This window comes from Cynara cardunculus (assembly GCF_001531365.2).
Source record: "Cynara cardunculus var. scolymus isolate 2C chromosome LG 17, CcrdV1, whole genome shotgun sequence".
Taxonomy (NCBI): domain Eukaryota; kingdom Viridiplantae; phylum Streptophyta; class Magnoliopsida; order Asterales; family Asteraceae; genus Cynara; species Cynara cardunculus.
In genome coordinates this window covers 1,714,313-1,727,386 of record NC_037544.1, presented here as the reverse complement: position 1 = coordinate 1,727,386, position 13,074 = coordinate 1,714,313, and the positions used below count along the sequence as shown (strand labels likewise).

General features: G+C 37.3%; 1 protein-coding gene across 1 annotated transcript; it reads left to right on the top strand.

The window, feature by feature from the left end:
- Nucleotides 1–341: 341 nt before the first annotated feature.
- On the top strand, nucleotides 342–13,021 carry LOC112500470 (myosin-2-like). The gene is made up of 24 exons (XM_025103965.1): nucleotides 342–1,301; nucleotides 2,718–2,819; nucleotides 2,916–3,059; nucleotides 3,875–4,025; nucleotides 4,120–4,147; nucleotides 5,227–5,395; nucleotides 5,473–5,536; nucleotides 5,626–5,639; nucleotides 5,727–5,811; nucleotides 6,207–6,310; nucleotides 6,425–6,563; nucleotides 6,906–7,015; nucleotides 7,107–7,259; nucleotides 7,825–7,914; nucleotides 7,995–8,072; nucleotides 8,166–8,321; nucleotides 8,394–8,537; nucleotides 9,204–9,409; nucleotides 9,498–9,633; nucleotides 10,518–10,638; nucleotides 11,282–11,395; nucleotides 11,491–11,603; nucleotides 11,685–11,897; nucleotides 12,342–13,021. The coding sequence occupies exons 1-24, from the start codon at nucleotides 879–881 to the stop codon at nucleotides 12,738–12,740; spliced, it is 3,456 nt and encodes a 1,151-aa protein (XP_024959733.1). The 5' UTR covers nucleotides 342–878; the 3' UTR covers nucleotides 12,741–13,021.
- The last annotated feature ends 53 nt before the right edge of the window (nucleotides 13,022–13,074 follow it).

Genomic DNA, 13,074 nt, shown 5'->3' with positions numbered 1-13,074 from the left:
TGTAACAAATCTGATATATATTTATTTCAATAAAAAAATGATTTTGAATTTGAAATTGAAATAAACCAAATCAGATCCCAACGGATTATGGTACCGCTGCGAGCACACCCCCCCGCCACTACCACCAACCTGAATGAATTCAAAATTTCGCTTTAAGCAACAAACAGACAAATCATATTTCCTTTTTCCCCAATTTTCTGAAATCCCCAATTTTCTATTTCTAATTTACAAGATATATAGATATAGATATGTACAATAGAATCTACAATCAGCCACGACATATATTGTTTTTACGACACATGCTTTCTTCTTTTTGCCATTCATCTGCCTTTTCTTTATCTGGGTCTGACCACCATTCATCGTCTAAATCTTGTAAATCGTGCTTTTAGAGGAACTACAAATTACTGTAAACCAAGAACCCTCGATCTTCCCACAAAACCCACCTCTGATTTTGCTTTTATCCGACGATTTCTTCACTTTCTTCCCCACATAAGACCTAAATAATCATTATTTGTTTCTTTTACAGCTCATAGTTTCATGCCTTGTTTGATAAATCTGAAAGTTTTTGTTCATCCCCAATTTAGTTTTCCATGAAATCTTCAGTTGTCTGGGTTAGGTTATGTTTAGTTAAGTTCAAACTGAATTGAATTTGAATCTTGAATCCCTTATTTTGTTGTTGTTGGAACTTGGGTTTTTTTAATCTTGAATTTTGATCTGAATTCGGTTAGGGTTTTAAAGTTCTTTTCCGGCAATGTCGTTCTAATCGGCATTGTTCGAAAATTGAAGACGATGGTTAATTTCTTTTAACGTCGATTTAGTGGTTTTTGATTTCAATTTGATCGGTGGCTGGTGGTGGATTGTGATTTCGAGGAAAAAAAATGATATCAGTTACGCCATCGTTGGTAGTTCGGAGTTCTTTGGAGGAAATGCTCGACTCTCTCCAGCGGAAAGAAGATATCAAGAAGCCGACGGACTTGCCGCCGGCGTTGCCGGCCCGTCCGGCGTCCAAGGCGCGTCTTCCTAAGCGTCCGGTGCCGGCAATGTTTGGCGTCGGAGATGTCGTGTTGCCGGAGGTTGGTGATATCAGAAGACAAGATTTTAAAGGAGGTGGTGGTGGTGGTGGGAGTTTTGGCCGGAAAAAAGTGTTGGAAACGGCGGTTGGTGAATCGCCCTACACGATGGCGGCGGTGCATGAACATAGATTGGCGGAGAACGGCGGTGCTCACCTGGCCACTCCTCCTCCTCCACCACCGTCACTGTATTCTGGATGGGATAATAGCATTGATTATTTCATTAAGAAGGTAATCATAACTCATGATTTTTAGTTTATAATTCATAGATTCAATTGATTCATTTTATAATCTAAGTTCTTATCTGAATTTTGAACATAAAATGGATCACAATTTCATCTTTAAAGTTGATAAAAGTTGCTGAAAAAGGTTGATGGTTACATCACCCAAAAAAAGAAGGAAAAGCTATGATCAATAATTGCATACACAATAATGGTTGAACAATTTGCCTGCATCTATGCTTGTTGATATGGTTTTTATTCTATCTAATTCGTAATGGATATAATCATACATAAAAAGGATGGGGGCGAACGATTCACATTAGATTGGGTTTTCGATGCTGCCATTATCAAGATCAGTTTGCTTGTTGCTTTATGTTTGATAATATGGTCATAAAATACTTAGGGTTTGTTTGTTAGCAGCTTAATGAGCTTAATGAGACTCACTGGTTATTCGGTCAGCTAAAAATGACTGTTTGGTAGTGGCTTAATGATATAGAAAGTGACTTATTCAGTAAGCTTCTAGGAGGAGCTTTATGTAGAAAGCCAAGTTTTTCCAATTTTGTCTCTTCAAATTAAAAGACTTTTCTTCTATCTATTAAGGACCCTCCCGAACAAAAACCTTCACAACCTACACGAATAGATTAATCCACACAATCAACTTTATCTGTACAAGAACTTAATGGAAAGCTAACCAAACAACCCCGAAGTCCTGTATGGATAAAGCAGTTTGTGTGGATTAATTTGTCTTTGGCAGGGTTTTTTCATATGTGGAAGGAGCGTGTTTTTTAATTGGGAGGGGGAAGTTGGAAAACTTGGCTTTCTGCATAAAGCTCGTCTCTAGAAGCTTACTAGACAAGCCACTTTCTATATCATTGTGTCACTACCAAACAGTCATGTATAGCTGACCGAATAAGTTGTAAGTCCCATTAAGCTGCTAACAAACAAGCGTTCATGAGGGGTGAGGAGGAGGGGTATGCCTAGGAGAACATGGGATGACCAATTGAGGATGGATATGGCACAACTTTAGGCATTTCGGAGAACATGACATCTGATATGAGTGAGATCTTAGATGCACAAAACTAGATTGGTCGACTCTTTAGTATAATCTAGTAGTGGGTGACGCCAAGGGTTTTGAGAGGAAGGTAGAGATTAGGCAAATAGGCTCCTCGTGTTAGTTTCTTCTTGTATTACATGTTCTACCTACTTGTTTTATTACCTATCTTATTCTCTTCTTTCACACCCTTTTGCCGGGGGTCTTCCTGGAGACAACCACTCGACCCTAGTGGTTGAGGCAAGGCTTGCATACATCATACCCTTTCCAGAAACTACTCGAGTGGGATATATTGTGCTCGTTTGGTCTATAAAATAAGGTTAATCAATCTTTCAAACTTCAGTAAGTGTTAAAGGTGAAATTGGTTTGTTTCAGCAACTACGGGTGTGGTGTCTGCTCCAAAATGGGCAATGGGAGTTGGGAAAAATTCAATCAGCTTCGGGAGGAAAAGCATCCGTTACACTCTTGGATGGAACCGTGAGTCTACTACTTCACCCCGGATCTTTTTAAGCTAAGTTTTTTGGTGAATCATATTCACGTTAACATGGGATGCACTTCCATATTGTTTTGTAGGTCATGGTGGTGTCTACAGGAGAGCTTTTACCGGCAAATATGGAAATTCTTGACGGTGTGGATAATCTTGTGGGGCTTGGTTATTTGAACGAGCCATCGGTTCTATGTAATCTCCAGTATAGATACGCTCGTGATGTAATTTATGTATGCATGTTGTCCATCTCTTATTGCATGCCTATATGAAATCCCTCCGTCCCAAAATAATTGTTCACTTTCAGAAATAATTGTCTACTTTCCAATTCTACCCTTAATTATGAGATGGAGAAATTCATTACTCCCTCTATTATTAAAGCCGTGTTCTCGAATTTGGGGAGAAAAGAAAAGAAAAGAAAGGGATGAAAAAGAAAGGGAGGGAAATATTGGGAGGAAACTTATGATCATTTTCCTTCCGTTTCCTTTCTCTCCTAAAAAAGTTTTGAGAACACGAGTTTTTTTACTTTCCTCCTCTTTCCCTCCCTTCCCTTTCCTTCGTAAAGAAGGTTTCGAGTACACAACATAAGGATAAAATTGCCATTTTAGTTGATTAAAAGTGTAGTATTTTCACATTCCTAAAACTGTGTGCTTTTTTCATTGTGGGACACTTAAGGGCCTGTTTGTTAGCAACTTAATGAGCTTGATGAAACTCACAGCTTATTCGGTCAACTATACATTACTGTTTGATAGTGGCTTGTTGATATAGAGAGCGACTTATTCAATAAGCTTCTAGGGGGAGCTTTATGCAAAGTGCCAAGTTTTTTCAAAACCTACCCCTCCCAAATTAAAAACATGCTCATTCCATCTATGGAAAAACCCTCTCAAACAAAAATATCCCAATATATACAGACAAATTTACCCACAAAGACAACTTTATCTATATAGGACTTCAATGGAAAACCAACTAAACAACCCCTTGCTTGGGACGGAGGGAGTAATTGTTTTGTTTCGATTACTTTATCTGTAATCTTGCTTTGCATTTGCAGACTATGGCGGGGCCCGTTCTATTAGCAATCAATCCCTTCAAAGATGTCTCGATTTCGGGAAGTGATGTTATCACAGCTTATAGAGAGAAGATTTTGGACAGCCCACATGTATATGCTGTAGCCGAAGCTGCTTACAGTGATATGAGGAGAGGTGAGTTTGCTTGTGATATGTGGAGTCCATGGTGTCTTTAATTATCAGAATGTTTAATTATTTTGTTTGATATCCTTTTTGTGACGACATGCAGATGGTGTAAATCACTCGATCATTATCAGGTTAGTCTATCTGTATTGGTGTCCATTTTTCTATTTTAGTTTGTATCTATATAATGGTCCACTTTCAAAAGTAAGTGTCTGATTTCCAATTCTGCTCTTAATTATGAGATGGAGAAATTCATTAGAGCATCTCTAACGGGAGGTTCTTATTGGCAAAATATGTAGTGACATAAGAATTACCATTGGAGATGGTTCTTATAAGTCACCCACATTTTTGGAATTCTTGTACAAGAACCTTGGTTCTTACCTAGAATTTTGTGTGAAATGACATCATACATACATACATATATACATACATATATACATACATACATATATACATACATACATATATACATACATACATATACATACATACATATATATATATATACATATATATATATATACATACATATATACATACATACATATATATACATACATACATATATATACATACATATATATACATACATACATATATATACATATATATATATATATATATATATATATATATATATATATAGGCGAAAACCGCAAAAAAATGAAAAATTAAGGAACACCCTAATAACCGTTAATCTGTATGGTATGCACATGTGCATACAAGTAATTTGTAAGTAATATTTCCAGTATGCATACATGCATAGAAACCTAGAACATCTTTAATTACTTGTATGCACATGTGCATGCCATATAGATGAACGGTTATTAGGGTGCTTCTCAGTTTTTCATTTTTTGGGGGTTTTCCCTAGAACCTCTCTCTCTCTCTCTATATATATATATATATTTCTATATATATTATTGATGTTGAAATAATACATGGGACTCACAGAAGGTAGTTTTTATTAGTCACTTCCATTGTGGAGTTTTATGGTAGTTCTTAATTTGTTGAGTTGGCACTGATGCGACCAAAAGAGGTGCAAAAAAGAGGTTCTTATAAGTCACTTTAGTGGAGATGCTCTTACTCTCTCTCTCGATTATTAAGGGTAAAATTGTCATTTTGTTAATTAAAAAAGAGTAATAGTTGCACATTTCTAAAGTTGCATGCCCTTTTTCTTTGTGGACATCTGTTTTGAAACTGGTGTTTGATATAGTGGTGAAAGTGGATCTGGGAAGAGCGTAACTGCAAATTTAGCGATACAGTATCTGGTAGGAGCAGGAGGCGAGAATAGCGAGATAGCAAGCAAAATACGGCAAACTGGCTGCATACTCGAAGCTTTCGGGAATGCCAAAACCTCAAGGAACAGAAGTTCTAGCCGATTTGTGGGTTTCAAATCTTTTTTAGTAATTGATGAGTAATATTCCGTGAAGGTGTCTGACCTGGATTTACTGTGGTGCAGGGGAAATTAATTGATATCCATTATAATGCGAAGGGGATAGTTTATGGGGCTTATATCCATACGCGTAAGCTTGTTTATTTTTGAAGTTTGTTTATGACCAACTGACCACCATTTCAGTTTTACTAACTGTCTTATATGTCTTATTGTGAACAGTTCTTCTTGAAAAGGTACTTAATTTTGTGTTATTGTTTATTTATCTTTGAGCTTTGATTGGAAGAATGACCCTATTGACGTAATTTTTTTGTTTTGAGCAGTCGAGAATATCTCAACTCGGCTGTAGTGAAAGATCGTACCATATCTTTTACCAGATGTGTGCCGGGGCTCCGTCTGATATGAGAGGTTTGTGGCTCTAATCCCGATAGTTTACAGATTGGTTCTCATGGGGCGGGTACCGTTAGGAAATCTGATTTTCATTAGGAACCGGGGACCGCTCACAGTGGGATACGTGGCATATTCATTCAGGAATATGGACATGTTATTCATCATGAATGCTGTAACATATTCAGCATGAATGTTGTAACATATTCAAAATGAATGTGTGATTCATGATGAATATTCATCTTGAAGAGGGACATGTGGCACGCTGTGGGTAGTTCCCTGGTTCTCAACGAAAAACAGGTTCTCAACCGAACTTTTCTCTGGTTCTCATATAGTTGGTAACATAAATTTGGGTTTCCCATGATCATTGGAATGTTAAGGGGTTTAACGGTCATTTTGTCATGTTTGTTTTATAGATAAACTGAATCTAAGAATGGCGAGCGAGTACAAGTTTCTTAGTCGAAGTGGGTGTTTGAAAATCCATGGTGTTGATGATGCCCAAAATTTCAAGAAACTGATGGTAAATTCGAAGAGTAACCTCCAAAATTTCAAAAAACTGATGGGTATTATTAACAAGAATATATATTTGTTAAATTAGAACGTAGAACTTTAACAAGAATATATGTTCAACCAGGAAGCCTTGGACGCCCTTCAAATTTCTTATGAAGATCAAGAACGTATGTTCAAATTGCTTGCTGCGGTTTTATGGTTAGGGAATATATCGTTTGAAATAATTGACGAGGAAAATCATGTTGAGGTTATGATCGATGAAGGTATGTTCTCGATATCATCTTACTTTTATTAATTGATTATTACAAAACAAGTGTTTTAATCATATTTTACGACATTATTACAAACAAATCGTATGAAATCCTGTGAAAATACCAGCTACCCCATAAGATTTCTAAATCCCACGTTTGTGGATTTCAATTCCGGACTTCCCCTTAAACCAAATGTGGGATTGGATTGGAACCCAATTCCAAATCCCACCAAATCCTGCAAACAAAACGGGCCATTAGTAGTTTGATTCAGTTTTGTAGTACATGTTCGATATTTTATGGGTATGGTCAAAATAAAAGAAAAGATAGTTTTGACCGTTTTTCATGTTTCGACAGCTAGTCGAAGTGCGGCTAGGTTGATGGGTTGCAAGGTGAAGGACCTCATGTTGGCTTTGTCTACCAACAGAAACCAATCTGATATGCCCCAAAACTTCACTTTGCCTCAGGTTATATTTATAGATTCATGTGGAAAGCGTACTTGAAGTTATTTCATATTATTCTAAATAAATTTAAAACCTCGAACTGTGTTTTGTTTAGGCAATTGATACAAGAGATGCATTGGCTAAATTTGTTTACACAAGCTTGTTTAGCTGGGTTGTGGAAGCAATTAATAGATCACTTGAGGGTGACAAGGAACATATGGGAAGGTCTATAAGCATTCTAGACACCTATGGATTTGAGTCATTTCAGGTAATTTGAACTTGGAAATTCTTATTTTTTGTGAGAATATGTGGAATGCCCAGATAAACTCGAAAAGATCCCTTGAGGAGAGAAGGGAGGTCCCAAGATACATAGAAGAGCCGATGTGAGACTTTAACACACCCCTTCCAACTCAGGCTTGAGAGGGGGCTAGACCAATAAAGATTGCCCTAGAGTATCGAGTCCCTAGAATGGTAGACCTTGGCTCTGATACCATGTGAGATTAATCTCCAAACGAGCCCTTGAGGAGAGAAGGGAGGTTCCAAGATATACTAGAAGAGCCGATGTGAGACTTTTTAACATACCCTTTCCAACGGAGAGGGGGCTAGACAAGTAAAGATTGCCCCAGGGTGTCGAGTCCCCAGAATGGTAGACCTTGGCTATGATACCATGTGAGAATGCGTGGAACCCCTAGATTAATCTCCAAAAGAGCCCTTGAGGAGATAAGAGAGTTTCCAACATATATCGAAGATAATTGGTCCAAGCCTAGCCGATGTGAGACACTAACGCTTTTACTTGAAAACTCTTCACGATAAGCTCATTTCTGATTTTTCAGAAAAATAGCCTTGAACAATTGTTAATCAACTATGCTGATGAGAGGCTGCATCAACATTTCATTCGACATCTATTTAAGCTAGAACAAGAGGTCAGAATCGTTCGTATTTTTTGTGGGTTCTCTTTACTCTCAGTTTTTCAAGATTCTAATCACGGTTACTCTATTCTTAGGAGTATGAATCCGAGGGAATCGACTGGAAAAAGGTAGAGTTCATTGATAACCAAGAATGTTTAAATCTCTTTGAGAAGGTATTGATTCTTAGCCTTCCTTTTAACTTCAAGTTAGAAGAACATTTGCAATGTGAAGTTTGTTGAAAGTTGTATTTATTTTCCATCGTGCAGAAAACTGTGGGGATAATATCTATTCTAGATGAAGCTTCAAATACATCGGAATGCACAGATTTGATCTTTGCCAATAAGGTTAGACAGAACTCGAGTTCTTATTTGAGCTTTAATGGCGAAAGAGGAGCTTTCAGGGTTCGTCATTATGCTGGAGAGGTTAGTCAGGTCGTATTTCTGTGTCAAATATCTTTGTTTGGGAACAAGTGACCAAAATATGAGCTTTTGTAGGTTCGATATGAAACAAATGGATTCTTGGAAAAGAACAGAGATATACTCCAATCGGATAATATCCGATTTCTATTGTCGTGCTGCGATAATTTTGGATCAAGTGAGTCGGATTTGGATAAACAAACTGTTGGAACGAAGTTCAAGGTAAAGATTTTTGTGGGCAAGCCGAGTGTTTTCTGTAGTCCGTATGGGTGTGTTTGGTACACAGGACATAACAGAATATGGATCACTATTCCATGTTTGGCAGGACTTTTATGTGGAATAGATAGAAACATAGTGGAACAAGCTGGAGCATATTTATATTTTACCAATATAATCTCAAAATAAAACCTAATTCTGTTCTAAAACATCAACTATGCCTCATTCTTTACATTTTATTCAATTTTTAAATTTTATTTATTTTAATTTATGTTCTTTAAACTTTTGTCTTACTGTTATATAATTTATTATATATTATTCATAATAAAATAATATTGAAAAAGTATAAAATAAAAATTGGAAAGTACATAGACTTTTTATTTTGGTGTCATTTTAATCATTTTGACGAAAACTTTCTAATGATATATTTTGCTATAAAAGATATTTATTTCATTATAATTTAATAAATTAGATAACTTAATCAAAAGGTAAAAAATTAACAACTCATTATGGGTAAATTGGTTAGTTTATCTGTTCCGGCTTGTCCAATTTTGTCTTAAAACACTGAATGACTGTCCTGTTCTGTCCTATCTTATCCTGTCTGGATACCAAACGCAGCCTCTGGGAGTATAGAAGCCAAATTCATATCAAGATTATCTTGGATGGTTGCAGGGCCAATTGTTCAAGATGATTCAACAGTTGGAAAATTCAAAACCGCACTTCATTCGATGCATAAGACCGAATGCTAAGCAACTTCACGGAATGTATGAAAAAGATATCGTCTTGCAACAGCTCAGGTGCGGTGGGGTTTTGGAGACGGTGAGAATCTCAAAATCCCGATATCCTACATGTATGACACATCAAGAATTTGCTACCAGGTGAGTGAAAAGTCGATACTTTACTACTGCTTCTCTTCTCTAATGATCGTTAAGAAGCGTTTTTATTAAAATCTTGATGGTTTATTAGGTTTGGCTGCCTTCTTTCGGAGAATACTCTTTGTCAGGATCCGCTCAGTATATCGGTTGCTATTCTACAGCAATATCATGTCCTCCCAGAAATGTACCAACTTGGATATACAAAACTATATTTCCGAGCAGAACAGGTTAGTTCTTTTTGGGTGTGTTTGGTATGAGAAAAAGTGCAGGACAGAACAAAAACTTGTTGTTGTGTGTTTGTTGCAACAATTGGATTGGGACTGGACAAAGGGGCTGTTTGGTAATGGTTTAATGGGCTGTATGGCTTATTCAGTAAGGTTGTTCGGTTGTGGCTTATTTGCTTAGCTGGGTGAAGGGTTTTGTATCCATTAAGCCAACTTTTTTCCTTTCTTGCTCTTATCCTCTTCTCCTCCATCCCTCTCCTTCCATACATACAACTAAGTGCCTTTGTTAGCAGCTTAATGAGCTTAAGGGGACTCACAGCTTATTCGGTCAGCTATTATGATTGTTTGGTAGTGGCTTAATGATATAGAAAGTGGCTTATTCAAGAACACCCTCCTTCCATCTAACGAAAAACCCTCCAAGCAAAAGCCTTTCCAATCTATACAGACAGATTAATCCACACAAACAACTTTATCCATAATAGAAAACCAACCAAACAGCTCCTAAATCCCCACAGACAGCTTAATTGAAACAGGGCTTAATGAAAAAACAACTGAACAGCCCATGAGTAGGACAAAAATGCATTTTTTCTGTCCCACCAAAATATGTGGAACAAAAGTAAGGGAGATGGACAAGATTGGTAAATTACTAAATTACCAATGTCAAATTAAAACCTGAAAACTTTCCACAATTCTTTCACCTGCCTCACTCTCGCTCGTGTAGTCACGTCTGTCTGCGCACGAAATGCATTGTGTCTATCTGAAATTCACTATCGAACCATGCAAGCTGATGGCAATTGATGTTTTTCTGGATCTTGTTTCCTTGTTGTATCATATTTGGTTTTGCTATAGATTCGCTTCATTGGTGTGGTTTTGTGGGTAATAAATAGGTTGGTGTATTAGAGAAACGGAGACAAGAAGTTATGCAAGGCACATACAAGGCGGAAAACGGCTGTTCTGTTCATCGTGACTTCCATGAATTAATGTCGGGAATTGTCACATTGCAATCATGTAAGAAATGTGCCATGAAAGTTGCTAACTTTTCTTTCCAAAGTTGAAGTTACTTAGGCCATGTTTGGCAACCCATAAGCTAGATGGCTTATTTTTTGAGCTTATTGAAAAAGCCCCGTTTAGTTAGCCATAAGCTAGCTTTTTGAAACTGTACTTCAAGTAGCGTTTCAATAACCTCCTGGGGCTTTTTTTCAATTAATTTTTCAACATGTCCCTTTAGGTCATTTTACATTGCCATGTAGGCATTTAGCTTATTAGCTAGTATGCAAAAATATGGGGTTGTTTATATACAGTTTAATGAGCTTAGTGGTCTGTGTGGCTTATTTGTTCAGCCATACACGAGTGTTTCTTTACGGCTTAATTGTTAAGCCATTAGGCCAAAATGGCTATAACCCATCACTTTGTCCCCATTAAACCACCTCAAACAAACTAATACCATAAATGTTCTGAAATAATCCAACCTTCTCTTTTTGCCTCCCACAAACCCATTGGTCTCCCGTCCCTTAGACAAATTTATCCAAACAGACAACTTAACCCATACAGAGCTTTATAGAAAAAAAGAAAGCAAACAACCATAGCGTTATTATTTTGTTATTATCATTACAAAAGAAATTGATTTTTAAAGAATTGAACTTGTGCGCAGTTGTACGTGGTGAAAATTCAAGAAGGGGGTGTAACGTTTTAAAGAAATCGAGTCACCAGATTGCACCAAGATCACCGGATGAGCATTTGACTGCAGCTGTACATATACAATCGGGTACCTGCCATGCCTGCTTCTTTCTTTTGTTCTTTTTTACTTTTTGAAATCTTTTGCGGTTCAAATGGTTACGTTCGTTCATCTTGTTTTCACAGTTATTCGTGGGTGGTTGGCTCGAAGGAATTTCAATCATTTGCAGAGTTGGAAGTCGTCAGCTGATAGTCCAAAAACAAGGCAAAAGTCTCGTAGTCTAGTTTCAGAAGTGAAGGTATTTCATGTTCTTGAACTCGATAAAAAGAAAAAGAAAACGGTCTAAGAACGTTTTTTTGATCTGTGTACACGATAATAGAATATGTCGCAAGAAAATATCCAAATTTTGCCATCGAATGTGGAAGAGCTGCAGAAGCTAGTTATGAAGGCGGAAGTGTCTTTGAGCCAGAGAGAGCAAGAAAATAGCGCGTTGAGGGAGCAAGTACGACAATTCGAAGTGCGGTGGTCGGAACACGAAATCAAAATGAAGTCGGTGGAGGAGACGTGGCAGCGGCAAATGGCTTCTTTACAAGTGAGTTTTAAAATCAGTTGTTATAGCAGAGAAAAGTTCAATTCGTATCTTCTTTGAATGCGGAGAGTCTTTTTTCTAACACGCAAAATGACTCGGAGGCCCTGAATGAGAACCATAAATATTTTGATGAGAACATGGAAACCGATGAATAACTTTTTCATGCACTATTAAGATGAATAACCGTGAATAATCATGAATAGTCATGTATMTTCATYATGAATAATCATGAATGTTACCATGAATTTCATGTATCTTCATCATGAATAATCATTAATGTTATCATGTATATTCGTTATGAATATTATGTATATTCGTTACGAATATCATGTATATACATTATGAATAGTAGTTGGTTCTTAGGTTCTCAAATTATTTACAATGCTCATACGAACCTACCCCCATTATAGCAATCATTATCTTGATTTGTTCTTCGTAACGGTGCAGAAGAGTCTGGGTGCAGCCAAGAAGAGCCTTGGTGCAGACGATGATGATTCCGAGGATAACACACCCAAATCTCAAAACCCCGATGGAAACACGAATGTTGAGTCCGGGAACAATAGCAGCACGGTGGATGAGCTAGCAAAGGAGTTGGAGCGAAAGAAACGGAATTTCGAGGATGATGCGAAAGCCATCGTTGAGGTGAAGTCAGGAAATATGCCGTATTCGAAGCAAATGGAAGAATTCAAAAGGGTAAAACAGAGATTTGATACGTGGAAGAAAGAGTACAAGAATCGGTTACGGGAGACAAGGGCAAAACTGGGAAAGGGCGTAAATGGCGAAGGAGGCGGTAGTGAAAAACGAGCACGGCAATCATGGTGGGGGAAGTTGAGCAAGAGAATCTAGTATCGATGATGATTGTGTTGTTGATGGATCGTCAAGATGGTGATTCGTTGTTGTGTGATTCGGGTGTAATTACAAAGACAAAGATGTATGCCAATAAACCGGTGAAGAAGCCGACTGGCGGCATCCCCTAGCGGGATCGGGGCGGCCGAATGTGTGTAGGTTTGGGTTCATGCTTCTTGTTTAGACAGATGCATTATGAAATCAAATTTGGCATTTCAGAATGTTATACATCATCATATGCTCTATAAAAACTGTGAAAGAACGAATATATTTCTTTTTTATTTTTGTGTGTTGTGTATAATAGGGAAATTAAGAGAAATAGTTATTTTTAAGG

What these genes read in the sequence shown, in the direction of transcription:
- LOC112500470 (XM_025103965.1), top strand. Translation starts at nt 879, where the DNA reads ATGATATCAGTTACGCCATCGTTGGTAGTTCGGAGTTCTTTGGAGGAA. An exon ending in TTGATTATTTCATTAAGAAG is followed by an intron (nt 1,302 to 2,717) that starts GTAATCATAACT and finishes GGTTTGTTTCAG; the next exon opens with CAACTACGGGTGTGGTGTCT. An exon ending in TGAGGTTATGATCGATGAAG is followed by an intron (nt 6,564 to 6,905) that starts GTATGTTCTCGA and finishes ATGTTTCGACAG; the next exon opens with CTAGTCGAAGTGCGGCTAGG.